This window comes from Oncorhynchus masou, chromosome 3, assembly GCF_036934945.1.
Source record: "Oncorhynchus masou masou isolate Uvic2021 chromosome 3, UVic_Omas_1.1, whole genome shotgun sequence".
NCBI lineage: Eukaryota > Metazoa > Chordata > Actinopteri > Salmoniformes > Salmonidae > Oncorhynchus > Oncorhynchus masou.
In genome coordinates this window covers 12,517,044-12,537,656 of record NC_088214.1, presented here as the reverse complement: position 1 = coordinate 12,537,656, position 20,613 = coordinate 12,517,044, and the positions used below count along the sequence as shown (strand labels likewise).

The following is a 20,613-nucleotide window of genomic DNA, read 5'->3' as shown; positions in this document are numbered from 1 at the left end:
TGTTTTTGCAAAATGCCTCTGTGTTGCTTGTTCTGTAATGCCATTTTGTATTGGACTGTGTCTCTGTGTCAAAGTTTCCAGCCTTATCGTCACAGTGATGTGATGCGGTGTGTAGACAGCCCAGCAAATGCATTACAGTGAAACGTCTTCAAGTCGTCCATCTTGTTTTTTTATACCATCTTTGTGTACACAATGGATGCAGGTCCAAGATATACTTCAGCTGAAATCAAGATGATGGCCAAGTAGTTCCCTCTTATAATTCCTGTAACCTCAGATATGGGTTCCATTCCATGGGTTTTAAAGTGCCTATCATTTGGTCGCAGATATTCTTAGTCTCAGATGATGCATGAACAACTAGATTAGTAGTCAATAGTGTTTGCTTATCAAAATAAATAAAGTAAGAATCATTACCCTAGTTATTTGTTGTTGCAAAACTAAAACCTTGCGCTTATCAATCTTAGATACACAACAACCCAAGTGTCTTAGATACACCACAATCCAAGTGTCTATTTGTTACTTGTATAGATAGACTTTGTAATGATCACATAAAATGTGATAAAAACATGATGATAAGATGATACCTAGTATCATTCGAGATTCGATTGGTTGGGATTGATTATGTTTAAAGGATTTTAGGATTAGTGAAGAAATGTTCCATTTAGATTTGGTGATGAAATGCCAACGTACTTCGAAATGGAAAGTTTAAAAAATGATATTGCCTTTTTTATTTTATTTTTTATTTGGGACTGGATTTCCTCTCCCTTTTTGCCTCCTTGTTCAACACAACAAACCTTCCTTTCTCCCCTGACTAGTAGAGAACAGATAAGGAGTGTTCTGTCTATCCCTGAGGTGAAAGAAAGAGAAAGTGATGATCATGTGCTTTTCTCATCCCTGACTGAACAGCCACCTCTTTCTCCACACTGTATCCATAGTCTCTGTGTCCAAAACACACACTCTTAAAGGCCCAGTGCAGTCAAAAACGTGATTTGCCTGTGTTTTGCATATATTTCCATACTATGAGTTTAGAATATTCTGTGAAATTGTGAAAATTATGATAATGGCCTTATAGTGTAAGAGCTTCTTGAAAGGACAGCCTGAAATATCTGCTTGTTTTGGGGGGGGTGGAGTTTTGGCCGGTAAATTAGTTAATAGAGCAATAAGAAAAAAAGAAAAAATTCTGCCAATCACAGCTAGTTTTCAGTTTTCCCCTCCTCACTCAGACCACTCCCAGACAGTCCTAGCAAAATTCTTGCTTGAGAAATTTCTCTTCACTAAGAAGCAATTTATTTGTTTGTTTTTTTAACCATTTTAATTGAAAACTATCACAGTATGGTACTTAATTGTTACCCAGAAATGATTTGATAATAAGATAAAAACAGATGCATTGGACCTTAAACCATTACCACACACACACACACACATATTCTAAGAATATCTTTAAAAGACACATTTTCTTTCATAGAAGAAAGAGATCTGTCATGTTTGGGAGCTAAACAACCATCTCTCTGTCTTAACCTATGACTTCTCTGCCACTTGCATGCCGTCGTGGCATGCATTTCCTGCCTGCATGGCTATGTTTGATGTGATGAGTGAACAGTTATTGACAACTTAAATGCACCAATCACTCACTATTGGGCATAAATAGAATAGGATACGGTACTAATATGTGCCTCACACTACGTATAGAAATAGGATGATATGAAGAAGAACATGAATGTACAGAAGGGTATAAAACATGATTTCTACACTGTGTGTCACCGTCACTAGCAGGGGCTCCTGTAAGGACTGGACACATGAAGATGTCCCCTAACAGAGAAGACTAGTTCACACCCTCTTCATGTAATATCATGGAATTAATTACTACACCATAAATACATGATACATTGATTATACTATTTCCTATTGCTCACAGAAAGATGATTATGTTGTACGCACTTCAGTCATAATACTGTAAGTCCTTAATTAGACATTGGAATAGAGGTAGACTGAGCAACACACATACACACCAGTCTTAATACTGTAAGTCCTTAATTAGACATTGGAATAGAGGTAGACTGAGCAACACACATACACACCAGTCTTAATACTGTAAGTCCTTAATTAGACATTGGAATAGAGGTAGACTGAGCAACACACATACACACCAGTCTTAAATTTGTGGTAAGCTAAACAAACAGAGTCTTATTGTCCCCCGTCACCCACATAGCTATAGGCCCAACACCCCACCCTCATACACAGTGCCAAGGGTTAAAAGTATGTTTTAGATGGTTCAAAACAATCCTAACCAAGAATAATATTTTCCATAAGACTCTTCCATTGATCACAAACTGAAGATTGTATTATCCTCATTGTAATTGTTGGCAGATGTGTGTTGCTATGCAAAAACTGCACACAATACAAATGCCCTGGTACGATGAAGAGGATTTCATAGTATGAAGCATTTATATGGCAATATGAAGCTATTGGTATTTATTTCAGGGAGATTTAAACTCCTGATTTCTTGACAGATTGTCTTAGAACTTTGTGGTTGTTATTACGGTTAAATAGCCTTCTACCTACCAAACAACTATAATGAGGTAGTATAATGTTTCTACCTACCAAACAACTATAATGAGGTAGTATAATGTTTCTACCTACCAAACAACTATAATGAGGTAGTATAATGTTTTTACCTACCAAACAACTATAATGAGGTAGTATAATGTTTCTACCTACCAAACAACTATAATGAGGTAGTATAATATTTCTACCTACCAAACAACTATAATGAGGTAGTATAATGTTTCTACCTACCAAACAACTATAATGAGGTAGTATAAGGTTTCTCCTTATTAAACAACTATAATGAGGTAGTATAATGTTTCTCACTACTAACCAACTATAATGAGGTAGTAAAATCTTTCAACCTACCAAACAACTAAAATAAGGTAGTATAGTGTTTCTCCCTACTGAACAACTATAATGAGGTAGTATAAGGTTTCTCCTTATTAAACAACTATAATGAGGTAGTATAATGTTTCTCACTACTAACCAACTATAATGAGGTAGTAAAATCTTTCAACCTACCAAACAACTAAAATAAGGTAGTATAGTGTTTCTTGCTACTAAACAACTATAATGAGTTGTATAATGTTTCTCCCTACTAAACAACTATAATGAGGTAGTATAGTGTTTCTCCCAACTGAACAAATATAATGAGGTAGCATAGTGTTTCTCGCTACTAAACAACTATAATGAGGTAGTATAATGATTCTGTCATGGCCGTAGTATGAAGTAGACCAAAGCGCAGCTTGGTGAGTGTACATATTCCTTTTTATTAGGATGACGCCGACAAAAACAATAAACAATACAAAAACAACCGTGAAGCTTAAGGGCTATGTGCCACAAACAAAGTTAACTACCCACAAAGGCAGGTGGGAAAAAGGGCTGCCTAAGTATGGTTCCCAATCAGAGACAATGATAAACAGCTGTCCCTGATTGAGAACCATACCCGGCCAAAACAAAGAAATACAAAACATAGAAAATAGAACATAGAATGCCCACCCCACATCACACCCTTACCTAACCAAATAGAGAAATAAAATGGCTCTATAAGGTTAGGGCGTGACAGTTTCTCCCTACTAAACAACTATCATGAGGTAGTATAGTGTTTCTCCCTACTAAACAAGTCGCATCGTGTATCTCCCTACTAAACAACTGTAATGAGGTAATATAGTGTTATTCCCTACTAAACAACTATAATGAGGTAGTATAGGTTTTCTGCCTTTTAAATAACTATAATGAGGTAGTATAGTGTTTCTCCCTACTAAATGAGGTAGTATATACAGTTGAAGTCTAGCTCAACCTAATATTTACAGTTGAAGTTGGAAGTTTACATACACTTAGGTTGGAGTCATTAAAACTCAGTTGTCAACCACTCCACCATTTTCTTGTTAACAAACTATAGTTTTGGCAAGTCGGTTAAGACATCTACTTTGTGCATGACACAAGTCATTTTTCCAACAATTGTTTACAGACAGATTATTTCACTTATAATTCACTGTATAACAATTCCAGTGGATCAGAAGTTTAAATACACTAAGTTGACTGTGCCTTTAAACAGCTTGGAAAATTATAGAAAATTATGTCATGGCTTTAGAAGATTCTGATTGGGTAACTGACATCATTTGAGTCAATTGGAGGTATACCTGTGGATGTGTTTCAAGGCATACCTTCAAACTCAGTGCCTCTTTGCTTGACATCATGGGAAAATCAAAAAAATCTCAGACCTCAGAAAACAAATGGTAGACCTCCACAAGTCTGGTTCATCCTTGGGAGCGATTTCCAAACGCTGAAGGTACCATGTTCATCTGAACAAACAATAGTATGCAAGTATAAACACCATGGGACCACGCAGCCGTCACACCGCTCAGGAAGGAGACGCGTTCTGTCTCCTAGAGATGAACATACTTTGGTGTGAGAAGTGCAAATCAATCCCAAAACCATAGCAAAGTACCTTGTGAAGATGCTGGAGGAAACAGGTACAAAAGTATCAAGAGCAACAGTAAAATGAGTCCTATACCGGCATAACCTGAAAGGCAGCTCAGCAAGTAAGAAGCCACTGCTCCAAAACCGCCATAAAAAAAGCCAGACTAAGGTTTGCAACTGCACATGGGGACAAAGATCGTACTTTTTGGAGAAATGTCCTCTGGTCTGATGAAACAAAGAATAACTGTTTGGCCATAATGACCATCGTTATGTTTGGAAGAAAAAGGTGGAGGCTTGCAAGCCGAAGAACACCATCCCAACCGTAAAGCACGGGGATGGCAGCATCATGTTGTGGTGGTGCTTTGCTGCAGGAGGGACTGGTGCACTTCACAAAATAGATGGAATCATGAGGAGGGGAAATTATGTGGATATATTGAAGCAACATCTCAAGACATCAGTCAGGAAGTTAAAGCTTGGTTGCAAATGGGTCTTCCAAATGGACAATGACCCCAAGCATACTTCTAAAGTTGTGGCAAAATGGCTTAAGGACAACAAAGTCAAGGTATTGGAATGGCCATCACAAAGCCCTGACCTCAATCCTATAGAAACTTTGTGAGCAGAACTGAAAAAGCATGTGTGAGGAAGGAGGCCTACAAACCTGACTCAGTTACACCAGCTCTGTCAGGAGGAATGGGCCAAAATTCACCCAACTTATTGTGGGAAGCTTGTGGAAGGCTACCTGAAACGTTTGACCCAAGTTAAACAATCTAAAGGCAATGCTACCAAATACTTGTAATGGTTTTCTTCTGGGGAAAGAGAGGCGGACAAAAATGCAGCGTGGTTAGTTTTGTCCATCTTTAATAAAGATGAAAGTACAACAATCTACAAAACAAGAAACGTGAAAAAACACAGTCCTATCTGGTGCCACAAAGACAGGAACAATCACCCACAAAACCCAACACAAAACAGGCTACCTAAATATGGTTCCCAATCAGAGACAATGACTAACACCTGCCTCTGATTGAGAACCATATCAGGCCAAACATAGAAATAGACAAACCAGACACACAACATAGAATGCCCACCCAGCTCACGTCCTGACCACCACTAAAACAAGGAAAACACACGAACGATGGTCAGAACGTGACAATACTAATTGAATGTATGTAAACTTCTGACCCACTGGGAATGTGATGAAAGAAATATAAGCTGAAATAAATCATTCTCTTTACTATTATTCTGACATTTCACATTCCTAAAATAAAGTGGTGATTCCAACTGACCTAAGACATGGAATCTTTACTAGGATTAAATGTCAGGAATTGTGAAAAACTGTATTTGGCTAAGGTGTCTATAAACTTCCGGCTTCAACTTCCGGCTTCAACTGTATTTATCCCTACTAAACAACTATAATGAGGTAGTATAGTGTTCCTCCCTGTAACTATACAAGTATAATGAGGAAGTTTAGTGTTTCTCACTACTAAACAACGATAATGAAGTAGGAAAGAGTTTCTCCCTACGAAACAAGTAATATAGTGTTTCCCCCTACTAAACAACTATAATGAGGTAGCATAATGTTTCCCCCTACTAAACAACTATAATGAGGTAGCATAATGTTTTTCCCTACTAAACAACTGTAATGAGGTAGTATAATGTTTCTACCTACTAAACAACTACAATGAGTTTTTACAGTGTTTCTCCATACTAAACAACTATGATGAGGTAGTATGGTGGTTCTGCCTACTAAACAAGTATAATGAGGTTGTATAATTTTTCTACCTACTAAACAACTATATTGAGGTAGTTTAGTGTTTCTCCCTACTAAACAACTATATTGAGGAAGTATAATGTTTTTCCCTACTAAACAACTGTAATGAGGTAGTATAATATTTCTCCCTACTAAACAACTATAATAAGGTAGTATAATGTTTCTCCCTACAACTATACAACTGTAATGAGATAATGTTACTACCTACTAAACAACTATAATGAGTTATTATAGTGTTTCTCACTTATAAACAACTATAATGAGGTAGTATAATGGTTTCCCTACTAAACAACTATAATTAGGTAATATAGAGTTTCTACCTACTAAACAACTATAATGAGGTAGTATACTGTTTCTCTCTCCAACTATACAACTATGATGAGGTAGCATAGTGTTTCTACCTACTAAACAACTAGTATGCGGTAGTACAATGTTTCTCCCTCCTGAACAACTATAATGAGGTAGTATAGTGTTTCTACCTACTACTATACAACTATATTGAGATAGTATAATGTTTCAACCTTTGACTAACTGTGTGTGTGTGTGTGTGTGTGTGTGTGTGTGTGTGTGTGTGTGTGTGTGTGTGTGTGTGTGTGTGTGTGTGTGTGTGTGTGTGTGTGTGTGTGTGTGTGTGTGTGTGTGTGTGTGTGTGTGTGTGTGTGTGTGTGTGTGCATATCCCCAGCACAGAGTGCTCTAGGTCTGTTATGGAAAAACTCTTCTGTTTGTTATACTGACAGTCACATTCCAGTTGCACCTTTCTGGCTGACCAGCGTGTGTGTGCGTGTGTCAGACATTCTGTTGCTCTCTGTAGACAAGGATTTGACAATCTGAAGATTCCACAGTACTTTTTGGCATCTGATTAGTTAACAAACATTATTGCAATGTGAGTGAATTGTGTTTGTGCTTTGCATGCTTCTCTTTGTATATGGTGTACGTGCATGTTAATAATATGTCCATCTCAACTAATACGGGGAAAAGGCTGAATGTCGCCATTTTGTTTGTTTTTAAGTTAATTGTGGAATGTCTTCCTGAGGGCCATATGTAGTGACATGGACAGGACACAGAGAGGACCTGTGCTACACACACACCACATGGTTGGGAAAAAGACAGAGGGGCTGGTCTGTCCTGGTCTGGGCTCAACGTGGGTGTTTGGCTGTCTACTGGTCACATAACATTTCCCTCATGGCTCCTGCTGAAGTGATTCAGACCAGAGAGATGGAGAGTGGGAGGGAGATAGAGGGAGAAGGAGTGAGAGACGGAGATAGGGAGAGAGAGAAAGAGGAGAGGGATTGGTGGGGTACGTAAGAAAAACAGACTTCGGTAGGAGAGAGAAAAGACAAGGAAGTGTCTGATCTGATCAGTTGGCTGTTGTGTTTTCAGAGCTCAGCACGGAGGAAGAAGAAGAGGAGGGAGATGATGAAGAGGGCAGCACTGATGAGTTCTCAGACAGTATTGAAGACGATGAGGATAAACTGACTGCCAAAAGTCTGGCCTCCACTAAGGTACATGTGGTTCTTTACCTTTAAATCTTAAAGGGATACTAGATTCTACACCAGTCTTGTGCCTCTCATCCCCTTATACAGTCATTGCTTTCATTATAGCTAATGTTGACAATCTTCGACAGATGTAGGATCTTATTTTGAGCCTGATGCTACAGCAGGAAAATAATCCTACAACAACAGGAAATGTAAATTATTATGTTGGTTGTGATTGGTGGACAGTTCTGTAGGGGTTGCTACATTTTTCGTTTACCGGGTAGTATAGTGTTTCTCCCTACTGAACAACTATAATGAGGTAGTATAGTGTTTCTGCCCACTAAACAACTATAATGAGGTAGTATAATGTTTCTCCCTACTGAACAACTGTAATGAGGTAGTATAGTGTTTATAGTGTGTGTGTGTCTGTATCGTGTCTGTGTCGTGTCTGTGCGTGCGTGCGTCTATGTAAGTTAGTGTGTGTGTGTGTGTGTGTGTGTGTGTGTGTGTGTGTGTGTGTGTGTGTGTGTGTGTGTGTGTGTGTGTGTGTGTGTGTGTGTGTGTGTGTGTGTGTGTGTGTGTGTGTGTCTGTGCATGTGTTCATTTGTGTCTATGTGTGTGTGCATGTGTTCATTTGTGTGTGTGCGTGCGTGCGTGTGTGTGTGTGTCTATGTCCATATCCCCAGCACAGAGTGCTCTAGGTCTGTTATGGAAAAACTCTTCTGTTTGTTATACTGACAGTCACATTCCAGTTGCACCTTTCTGGCTGACCAGCGTGTGTGTGCGTGTGTGTGTGCTGCGTGCATGTATCTGTGTGTATGTATGTGTGTGTGTGTGTGAGTGTGTGTCAAAGTGAAAATTACAAACTTCAGAAACCCTTTTAAACCTCAAATATGCTTCTGCATTGCAGGAAACTTCTTCTGCACCAGAGTGATCAAATTAAGATCCTACATCTGTAGCCTGGGTACCAGACTGTTTCTGTATTCAACAACGCTGCATTGTTCCCTTGCCAAATGAGACCATAACAAAGCTGTTGGCTTAAGCAGACACAGACCTGTACCCAGACTAACAATGTTAGAGTTGTTTTAACTAATCATTTTCATGTTATGTTTAAAAATTATGTAATTGTAGTTATGTTCTTAGGCTTGACCAATTATTATTGACTAATTATGTACACTAATTTCCCCTCTCTCTTATTACCTGTCTTCCCCCCTCTCTTATTACCGTCTTCCCCTCTCTTATTATCATCTTCCCCTCTCTCTTATTACCTGTCTTCCCCTCTCTCTTATTACCTTCTTCCCCTCTTTCTTATTACCTGTCTTCCCCTCTCTTATTACCGTCTTCCCCTCTCTCTTATTACCCGTCTTCCCCTCTCTCTTATTACCCGTCTTCCCCTCTCTCTTATTACCTGTCTTCCCCTCTCTCTTATTACCTGTCTTCCCCTCTCTCTTATTACCTGTCTTCCCCTCTCTTCCCCACTCTTATTAACGGTCTTCCCCTCTCTCTTAATACCTGTCTTCCCCACTCTTATTACCTGTCTTCCCTTCTCTCTTTTACCCTTCTCTTCTCTTTTCTTTCGTGCGCAGAACTCTGTGGTGGCCTGTGGGCAGGGGGTGCTGTCTGGAGGACCTTTGAGCGGAGCACTGTCCCAGGGGGCAGAGGGGCAGGGACAGCAGCTGGCTGAACAGAAGAGGGCATTAGAAGAAGAAGTGGAGGAGATGAGAACACAGCTGGAGACAACTGGCTGCTCCTCCCTAGCCCAGATGAGGTATGTACCTACACAGTACCCACTTACCTACTTATCTCAGTGTCTCCCATCTACCTACAAGAAGCACAGTCAAAGGCTCACAGTCTGATTGTCATTGCAGCCATTGTTGTTATTGTGGTGGTTGTTGTTGTGGTTGTTGATGTGGTTGTTAATCATGAATCCTCTGGTGTCTATTTCTTGCAGGAGAACACTGCAGAAGCTACAACAAGAGAATGAAGCCCTGAAAGATAGCCAAGGGGGATTACAGGGTCTAGGAACTCTGGAGGATCCAACAGACATCTGCCAAGGATGGGGACAGGAGGAGGAGGAGGAGGCACAATCAACAGTGGTACCCACCCAGGGCAACTATGGCCCCCCAGCAGTGAGGATGAGAGAGGGGAGGGGGAACAGACAGAATACCAGACCTCACTCCCTAGACCTGGGGACTCTCCTCTCCCATCACCAGCCAGACCAAACAGAGAAGGTACACATACACTCCTCTACCCTAAACCAGTCTATGCCAGAATAGTGTAAACCTCTCTTTATCTCTCCCTCCCTCTTTCTCTGTCTATTTTTCTCCCCCTCTCTCCTCATATCTCTGTGTTGTATAGCTAGAGCAGTCTATGTAGGGCTGATAGTTTATATAAGCATCATGTCTGCCTCTGGGCAGCTGCTGCTCCTGGGTTTCAGGTCAAAGAGACCAGAAGAAAGCAGTGTTCTGTGTTGCTGCTGCATGTGCTTTCGGAAATAGAATGCAGGACATATTCACACTTCTTCTACTCTACATGTCAATGTTTTTTTTTCCCATAATGACAAGAAAGGTGTCCGATCTCCGTTTGCTGCTCCTGTGATCTTTATTTTATCTTGTGATATAACAACAGTTGGACCATAATGGTCTTTCCTAGTCATGTAAAAGTGAATGAGACTTTTCCCCCTTTTTTAACACCACTGTTTTGTCTTGTGCCCTATAGGAGGCTGAATCTGATGATGTCACCGGCGATGTGGGCGGGTTCTGGCAGCATATGGATGCGGGTCTCCGTGAGCAGGCGGCGCATCTGCGTTCTGATTTGGCGCTGAGCAGACAGGAGAGCAGAGAGCTGCAGGAGAGACTCATGGTGTCTGAGGCCACAGTACATGCACAGGCTGATCAACTCAAAGACTACAGGGAACTACTCAGTGAGTCCTCTTGCATATACTGAAAACATAAATACACAAACACATACATATACACAGAACACACACACACACAAAGAGATGCACAGAACACACAGAACACACACAGATATGTTTATCGAATCAACTAACTATGTTTAATTGTTACCAGATTAAATTAATCATGTAACAATGAACTCATTAGGAATTTGGGGCACCACGAGAGAAGTTGTTTATAGAGTTACCATCTCCACCGCCCGTTTGGGTAAGAAATGTACATGCAGATGTCTTTGTTCGTCATCTCTCTGTTGAAAACAATTAGTCCTTCTATGGGAAGTGCTCAGTGGGTGTAAGGCTCTGGTTGTCCACCAGAGGTCACAATGTCCTTCGTAGTTGTCTTGGTCTTGTAGTGGAGTGGAGTGTTCAAATAGAACAGATCTTCAGATGCACCAATGGTTGTCTGATATGGGATGTACTTCCTTCCCGCCTCATGTCTTTAGTGAAAGTTCTAGGACCACTTTTACATGCCCAGCTGCAGACTGGCAATGTTAAGGTCTATTCTTTATCTTCTTCACCTCGTGTGGAGATTCAAAGGTCTAACCATTTTCAGCTACACGTTTTCTGGTCTTAGAGTTTCAACCATTTGTAATGTTTAGCTCACGCTTCACGTTTGCTGGTCTGGTATGTTCATTCTTAAATCGAGTCCTTTTTAAGCACTCTGGTCAAATAGGGCGGTTCCATCACACTGACATGGTCTTCTGACCTCATTCAGGGCGTGGCTTAGTTAATGTGCAAAAGGACATAAAAACTAGGATCTCGTTAGAAAACTAAAACCACATTAATATCTTAAGAAAAATAGTCTCATCGTTCTTCATATTGTATTAACATCATATTGGATGAAAACTTGAAAGCTAGATTGTGTTTCCTTCATAAGTTACAGTATTTGGTTCATACAGTTTTTAATAATATCACAAAATGAAAAGCAATATGACATTATTATTCTTTAGATCCCCACTGACCATTCTTAACATTCCTATCTTAGAAATATTGTGCCAAAGTTCACTCTTTGGACGTTAGAGTTTTTTTGCGGGCAACAGCCTCTATAGAGACAAAGGCATTCCTTTGGTTGATACTGAAGAGCAGGAAAGGGTTCTCTGCTGCATAATATTTATGATTGGCACCCCCCCCCGTCTCCCTGTCTCCCTCGTCTCCTCTCCTGTGGGAGAAGGGGGTCTTGTTATCTGTCAGCCATTTGCCAAGCTGATCTAAGGCCTTGGTTCCTCGACCAGGAGAGTCATGACATACAGATACACAGAACACACATACAGATTCACAGAACACACAAATACCCAGATACGCAGAACACATACACAAACATACAGATACACAGAACACACATACATACAGATACACAGAACACACACACACACATACACAGAACACACACACACACACACACCAGTGATGATGCAATCTTTTCTTCCTGAAACTCTGTGAAGATGTCAAAGATAGTGAAGTACTGAACTTGTCTGTGTAAAATATACCTACGTTCCCCCAGAGAAAAGAACCCACACACATACAGTGGCATATACATATTTAAATACAGTATAACTAATTAACTTAATTGAATCACTCAATGTAATTTATTCAATGGTTGTAATGGTTCTCTCTCTCTGTCTTTCTCAGCAGAGACATCAGTTGAGCAGGACAGTAAGCAGGTCCAGGTGGACCTACAGGACCTGGGCTATGAGACCTGTGGCCGTAGTGAGAACGAGGCAGACAGAGAGGCCAGCAGCCCAGGTAACTTAGCTGTGCCTTTCCCCGTCTCCCGTCTCTTCTCTCACTCCTATCTTACCTATTGCCTCTCTCCCGTTACACCTCTCTGACAGTGTCACCTCTCACTGCTTCTATTTCAGTTTGTCACTTGAGATATCTACTGTACCTAACATCTCACAATACAGTACCTGCATCACTTCTCATTCCCACCTTACCTGTGTCCAATGTGCTGATCTATACACCCTAGAGTTTGATGATCTGGAGATGTGTACGTCACTGAGCCACCGGCAGGACTACGAGAGTGCCGGAGTTTGGTTCCATGGCGATGGGAGTGTGGGCGGAGCTTTTGATGAAGGCGAGGAGCCAGGGGCAGGATCCTTACAGCAATTGGTCCTGGACCTGCGTTCTCAGCTGACCCGCTGCCACAAGGTGATTCGTGGGTTGCAGCTACGTGTGCGTTCACTATCCACGACCAGTGACTACGCATCCAGTCTGGAACGCACCCCACGCAAGGTACTTCATATACATACAGGGTTAGGTAGGTTACTTTCTAAATGTAATCTGTTACAGGTACTAGTTACCTGTCCAAAATTGGAATCAGTAACATAACTTTTGGATTACCCAACTCAGTAACGTAATCTGATTACATTTCATTACTTTTGGATTACTTTCCCCTTAAGAGGCAGTAGAAGAAAACAAAAATGTATGTTACCAATTGAACGACATCTATTGCAGGATAAATCAATGTTAAAGTTTAAGTAGTTGGCCATATATAGATTTTTTTTAAAGGCTGTAGGTTGGTTATGTAGACTTCTTCTAACCCATCGCTTTCTACTACATATAATAATACGATTAAATGATATCTTTACATTAAAAACCAGAATTCCAGTCATTCCCATAAATGTTTTACCCCTTGATCTTCAAGAGTATGACTTGGAAATATGGAAGTATAGATTAGCCAAATTGTTTTACCTGAGAACGACCCCAAAACTAAGGATGTATTAGCCAGTCCTACTCTGTTGTTTATGATTTTGTTCTCATTGATTCGAGTTGAAAAATAAATGCTGCACTCATGGAATGGCAAGCTTTGAGCACTACTGAATAAGTGCTATTTACATGGGAAAAATGAATGTCATATGCTGCATTTGCTGTAGGCCTATTGTTTACCTTTATGTTGGTGACACTTTGATATCTTCATAAAATGCAGCTGTTTAAAGGGAAAATCCACAGATGAAACAATAACAAAATCAACACCCCGCCTCTATTTTGGTAAAAAGCTGAGGGATGGGCCTGGAGAAATCAGCTGTTTATCGCTGTCTCTGATTGGGGATCACACATAAGTTGTCACTTTCCTTTTGGGTTTTGTGGGATCTTGTTTTCTGTTTAGTGTCTGTACCTGACAGAACTGTGCGCTTTCACTTTGTTTATTTTTGTTTGAAAATATATTATCATGAACACTTTCCACACTGTGCTTTGGTCCACTCCTTTCGATGAGGGCCGTTACAGAAGATCCCACCAAAAACGGACCAAGCAGCGTGGCCAGGAGAGTTGGACATGGGAGGAGATCCTGAATGGAGAAGGACCTTGGACGCGGGCCGGAGAGTATCGCTGTCCAAGGGAGCAGATGGAGGCAGCAAGAGCGGAACGCCAAAGATACGAGGAGTTCGCTCAACAACAGAAGCCCGAGAAGGCACACGGGGAGATTGGCGGAGTCAGGCTTTAGACCTGAGCCAACTCCCCGTGCTTACCGTGGGGAGAGTGTGACTGGTCAGGCACCGTGTTATGCGGTGATGCGCACTGTGTCTCCAGTGTGCATTCACAGCCAGGTGCGCTCTGAATGGCCAGGACGGATGGTGCCGGTTTAGCGCTCCTGGTCTCCGGTGCGCTCTGAGTGGGCATTCAGCCAGGAAGGATGGTGCCGGTTTAGCGCTCCTGGTCTCCGGTGCGTCTCTTCGGCCCAGGATATCCAGCGCCGGCTCTGCGTACTGTGTCTCCAGTGCACATTCACAGCCCGGTGCGCTCTGTGCCAGCTCCTCGCATTTGCCGTGCGAACGTAAGCATCCAGACAGGACGGGTTGTACCAGCTCTACGCTGGAGACTCTCCGGTGCTCCTCCACGGCACAGTGTATCCGGTGCCTGTTCCATGCACCAGGCTTCCAGTGCATCTCAATTTATAGTGACACACATACTTCCACACCAACCATCAAATCCGCCCACCAATAGAGCCTAGGGGAGTACGTGCCAATAGAGCCTAGGGGAGTACGTGCCAATAGAGCCTAGGGGAGTACGTGCCAATAGAGCCTAGGGGAGTACGTGCCAATAGAGCCTAGGGGAGTACGTGCCAATAGAGCCTAGGGGAGTACGTGCCAATAGAGCCTAGGGAGTACGTGCCAATAGAGCCTAGGGGAGTACGGCCAATAGAGTACGTGCCAATAGAGCCTAGGGGAGTACGTGCCAATAGAGCCTAGGGGAGTACGTGCCAATAGAGCCTAGGGGAGTACGTGCCAATAGGGCAGATAGGCAGATACCTGGGACTGGGAAGTTCTCAGTGTCCCAGCCAAGGTCTCCCCGGATCGGGCTCAAACAGTCTGTAATTAAAACACTAGACACATTGTTCCCAAAACATTGATTCTGAGTAAAACCACGCACAGTATTATAATATAATCATCGAATGTAGTGCCAATAGAGCCACGTGCCAATAGACTAGGGGAGTATGCCAATAGGGCAGATAATAATCAGTGTAAGGTCTGATTCAACAGTCTGTAATTAAAACACTAGACACATTGTTCCCAAAACATTGATTCTGAGTAAAACCACGCACAGTATTATAATATAATCATCGAATGAGTCTAACACCTACACAGGTATTATAATAATCTAATGATTCAAATTAATTTCATACAATCACATGGATTCAGACCTATAGTTTCAGGACTAACATGAATCATTTATTAAAACACATTTCCTTATCAGGGGGGTACAGTCACGCCCTGACCTTCGCAATCCTTTCTATTCTCTATGTTTGGTTAGGTCCGGGTGTGACTCGGGTGGGAAAATCTATGTTTTCTATTTGTTTGTTTTTGGCCGTGTGTGGTTCCAAATCAGAGGCAGCTGTCTATCGTTGTCTCTGATTGGGGATCACACAGAAGTTGTCATTTTCCTTTTGGGTTTTGTGGGATCTTGTTTTATGTTTAGTGTCTGTACCTGACAGAACTGTGCGCTTTCGTTTTTAACTTTGGTTATTTTTGTTTGAGTGTTTTTTTGAAAATAAAATATCATGAACACTTTTCACGCTGCGCTTTGGTCCACTCCTTTCGACGAGAGCCGTTACAATTATTGGGTTCAAATACACAATTAGATTTGTGAACAGCCATCCACAACAACCACAATCCGTAAGGTGCAAATAGCTAAATGAGAGAGCAGCAGTGTGATTCACATCAATGCGCTATGTAGATATCAATAATAAGTGATATCCGTATCGCCGTAGACTACACCACTGCTGTCATCCTTACCTCCAAGTGTTTATTCAGGTTGGATAATGTTTGGATGCCGACAGCAGTCGCACCATTGGAAGACATAGCTTGGACTGTAGCCTACAAAAGCCTGTTCCTGCTCTCTCCCATGATCCATCAAACACATCTGGTGTGTCATCATAGTGATCTCTGACTTGTGGTCAGACTCGCTCAGGTGGAACAAATTTACACTTGCGCCTTTTTTCAATGCTGATTTGAATGTCATTGAGAAAAGTGTCAAAGATTTTTTTTCTCGCAAACACCCATTATGAATTTAGAAGTAATCTTTCTAAGTAATCATCTAGTTTTTCAAAGTATCTGTAATCCTATTACAATATTTTTGCCTGTAATTGTAACGGATTATACAGTTACCTTTTTTGTAATCCCTTAAATGTAATCTGTTACTCCCCAACCCTGTATACATACAAGGTCTGATTGATTGATAATTCATTGATCAGTTGATTGATCAATACATTGACTGATGACTTTAGTGTCTTATGCGCTTGTTGGATTATTTCTGCTAATACATTTTCCCTGACTATTTACTGTCTTTTTCCTCCTCTCTCCTGTCCATCAGGTGAATTGGGCATTTGAGGCGTCCCCAGCCCTCAGCGGTGTAGAAGACGATGAGGGCTGGATGTCCGACAGCCTAGGGCCTTGCATGGAACCTAAGCCCAGCCGAGAGCTGCGAGAGCTGGTGTCCCGAGTAGCCTCACTGGAGGCCCAACTCAAGAGCTCCAGGCTGGAGGGGAAAGGAAAGGAGGGGTGGTGGTGGAGAGGAGGAAATGAAGGAAGGAAATAATTCTGAGAATGAATATGGTGATGACTGATAACAATGATAATGACTATGATTATGATTGATAACAATGATAATGACTTCCATGGTGACTGATAACAGTGGTAATGACTATGATGATGATTGATAACAATGATAATGACTTCCATGGTGACTGATAACAGTGGTAATGACTATGATGATGTCCGATAACAACGATGATGATGAAGATGTTTTTTTAAATGTATTTTTATGTCCTGACCCCTCCCCTTCCTCCATCTATGGACAGGAAGTACAACACCCTGATCCAGGCTCAGGCCAGGGAGCTGTCCCACCTGCGTCAGAGGATGCGGGAGGGCCGTGGTGTCTGTCACATACTCACACAACACCTGGGAGACACCACCAAGGTCTGACACTCTGACAATCTCTCCAAAGATTAGGACATTATCCACCACTTTTTGACAGTGACTGAATCAAATGTATTTCATCGATTTTAAAACGTTTTATTGAACTATCAGCTAAATGTAATTGATTGGCCAGGGCTTTGAGGAGCTGCTGCGTGCCAACGACATTGACTACTACATGGGACAGAGCTTCAGAGAGCAGCTGGCACAGAGCACTGCCCTGGCACAACGAATGGGCACCAAGATCAGTGGACGTGAGTGTGGAGAAACACACACCAACCTATGCACAGAAAGACACACACATATGCACAAACACAAAGACAGACAGACAGACTCACACACACACACACACCACATTCCCGGATCTTCTTTCCTTCTATCTCACTCTCTGTCCTCCCTTTCCTCTCCACTACCCATTCTTCTCTCTCCTCAGGTGACCGTGCTGAGCTACATGATGATAAGATGGGCCATGAGCTGCTTGCTTTGCGGTGGGTTTTATGTCCAAATGATGTGTAACCATCTGAAAAAAGTGTTTCCTTTATGTGTATGTTTTGGTTTTAGTATCCTTGTGGGGATCAGAAGTCCATGGGATCAGAAGTCCAGGGGACCAGAAGTCCAGGGGACCAGGATAGTATCACAAGGAAAAGTGGGGCCATTTTCCCCACAAGGAAAAAAAAGGCTGTTTTAAGGTTTGGGGTTAAGTTTAGGGTTATGGTTAGGTCTAAGGTTAGGGGTTAAGTTTAGGGTTATGGTTAGAATTAGGAGTTATGGTTAGGTCTAAGGTTTGGGGTTAAGTTTAGGGTTATGGTTAGAATTAGGGTTAGGAGTTATGGTTAGGTCTAAGGTTTGGGGTTAAGTTTAGGGTTATGGTAGAAGGGTTAGGAGTTATGGTTAGGTCTAAGGTTTGGGGGTTAAGTTTAGGGTTATGGTTAGAATTAGGAGTTATGGTTAGGTCTAAGGTTTTAGGGGGTTAAGTTTAGGGTTATGGTTAGAATTAGGAGTTATGGTTAGGTCTAAGGTTTGGGGTTAGGTTTAGGGTTATGGTTAGAATTAGGAGTTATGGTTAGGTCTAAGGTTTGGGGTTAGGTTTAGGGTTATGGTTAGAATTAGGAGTTATGGTTAGGTCTAAGGTTTGGGGTTAAGTTTAGGGTTATGGTTAGAATTAGGGTTAGGAGTTATGGTTAGGTCTAAGGTTTGGGGTTAAGTTTAGGGTTATGGTTAGAATTAGGAGTTATGGTTAGGTCTAAGGTTTGGGGTTAAGTTTAGGGTTATGGTTAGAATTAGGGTTAGGAGTTATGGTTAGGTCTAAGGTTTGGGGTTAAGTTTAGGGTTATGGTTAGAATTAGGGTTAGGAGTTATGGTTAGGTCTAAGGTTTGGGGTTAGGTTTAGGGTTATGGTTAGAATTAGGGTTAGGAGTTATGGTTAGGTCTAAGGTTTGGGGTTAAGTTTAGGGTTATGGTTAGAATTAGGGTTAGGAGTTATGGTTAGGTCTAAGGTTTGGGGTTAAGTTTAGGGTTATGGTTAGAATTAGGGTTAGGAGTTATGGTTAGGTCTAAGGTTTGGGGTTAAGTTTAGGGTTATGGTTAGAATTAGGAGTTATGGTTAGGTCTAAGGTTTGGGGTTAAGTTTAGGGTTATGGTTAGAATTAGGGTTAGGAGTTATGGTTAGGTCTAAGGTTTGGGGTTAGGTTTAGGGTTATGGTTAGAATTAGGGTTAGGAGTTATGGTTAGGTCTAAGGTTTGGGGTTAGGTTTAGGGTTATGGTTAGAATTAGGGTTAGGAGTTATGGTTAGGTCTAAGGTTTGGGGTTAGGTTTAGGGTTATGGTTAGAATTAGGGTTAGGAGTTATGGTTAGGTCTAAGGTTTGGGGTTAAGTTTAGGGTTATGGTTAGAATTAGGGTTAGGAGTTATGGTTAGGTCTAAGGTTTGGGGTTAGGTTTAGGGTTATGGTTAGAATTAGGAGTTATGGTTAGGTCTAAGGTTTGGGGTTAGGTTTAGGTTATGGTTAGGGGTTAGGAGTTATGGTTAGGTCTAAGGTTTGGGGTTAGGTTTAGGGTTATGGTTAGAATTAGGGTTAGGAGTTATGGTTAGGTCTAAGGTTTGGGGTTAGGTTTAGGGTTATGGTTAGAATTAGGGTTAGGAGTTATGGTTAGGTCTAAGGTTTGGGGTTAGGTTTAGGGTTATGGTTAGAATTAGGGTTAGGAGTTATGGTTAGGTCTAAGGTTTGGGGTTAGGTTTGGGGTTAGGTTTAGGGTTATGGTTAGAATTAGGGTTAGGAGTTATGGTTAGGTCTAAGGTTTGGGGTTAAGTTTAGGGTTATGGTTAGAATTAGGGTTAGGAGTTATGGTTAGGTCTAAGGTTTGGGGTTAAGTTTAGGGTTATGGTTAGAATTAGGGTTAGGAGTTATGGTTAGGTCTAAGGTTTGGGGTTAGGTTTAGGGTTATGGTTAGAATTAGGGTTAGGAGTTATGGTTAGGTCTAAGGTTTGGGGTTAGTTTAGGGTTATGGTTAGAATTAGGGTTAGGAGTTATGGTTAGGTCTAAGGTTTGGGGTTAGGTTTAGGGTTATGGTTAGAATTAGGGTTAGGAGTTATGGTTAGGTCTAAGGTTTGGGGTTAGGTTTAGGGTTATGGTTAGAATTAGGGTTAGGAGTTATGGTTAGGTCTAAGGTTTGGGGTTAAGTTTAGGGTTATGGTTAGAATTAGGGTTAGGAGTTATGGTTAGGTCTAAGGTTTGGGGTTAAGTTTAGGGTTATGGTTAGAATTAGGGTTAGGAGTTATGGTTAGGTCTAAGGTTTGGGGTTAAGTTTAGGGTTATGGTTAGAATTAGGGTTAGGAGTTATGGTTAGGTCTAAGGTTTGGGGTTAAGTTTAGGGTTATGGTTAGAATTAGGGTTAGGAGTTATGGTTAAGGTTTGGGGTTAAGTTTAGGGTTATGGTTAGAATTAGGGTTAGGAGGTCTAAGGTTTGGGGTTAAGTTTAGGGTTATGGTTAGAATTAGGGTTAGGAGTTAATGGTTTAGGTCTAAGGTTTGGGGTTAAGTTGAGGGTTATGGTTAGAATTAGGGTTGGGAGTTATGGTTAGGTCTAAGGTTTGGGGTTAAGTTTAGGGTTATGGTTAGAATTAGGGTTAGGAGTTATGGTTAGGTCTAAGGTTTGGGGTTAAGTTTAGGGTTATGGTTAGAATTAGGGTTAGGAGTTATGGTTAGGTCTAAGGTTTGGGGTTAAGTTTAGGGTTATGGTTAGAATTAGGGTTAGGAGTTATGGTTAGGTCTAAGGTTTGGGGTTAAGTTTAGGGTTATGGTTAGAATTAGGGTTAGGAGTTATGGTTAGGTCTAAAGTTTAGGGTTATGGTTAGAATTAGGGTTAGGAGTTATGGTTAGGTCTAAGGTTTGGGGTTAGGTTTAGGGTTATGGTTAGAATTAGGTTAGGAGTTATGGTTAGGTCTAAGGTTTGGGGTTAAGGTTTAGGGTTATGGTTAGAATTAGGAGTTAGGAGTTATGGTTAGGTCTAAGGTTTGGGGTTAGGTTTAGGGTTATGG

At 41.3% G+C, this 20,613-nt stretch overlaps 1 protein-coding gene across 1 annotated transcript in view; it reads left to right on the top strand.

Moving 5' to 3' along the window:
* LOC135518985 (myomegalin-like) overlaps positions 1-20,613 on the top strand; it is a 119,678-nt gene that overhangs the window by 68,339 nt on the left and 30,726 nt on the right. Inside the window, 10 exon segments of the mRNA XM_064943989.1 lie at positions 7,617-7,738; positions 9,298-9,479; positions 9,663-9,942; positions 10,430-10,634; positions 12,297-12,410; positions 12,634-12,899; positions 16,476-16,663; positions 16,963-17,080; positions 17,214-17,331; positions 17,511-17,565. Coding sequence (XP_064800061.1) covers positions 7,617-7,738; positions 9,298-9,479; positions 9,663-9,942; positions 10,430-10,634; positions 12,297-12,410; positions 12,634-12,899; positions 16,476-16,663; positions 16,963-17,080; positions 17,214-17,331; positions 17,511-17,565 — 1,648 coding nt within the window.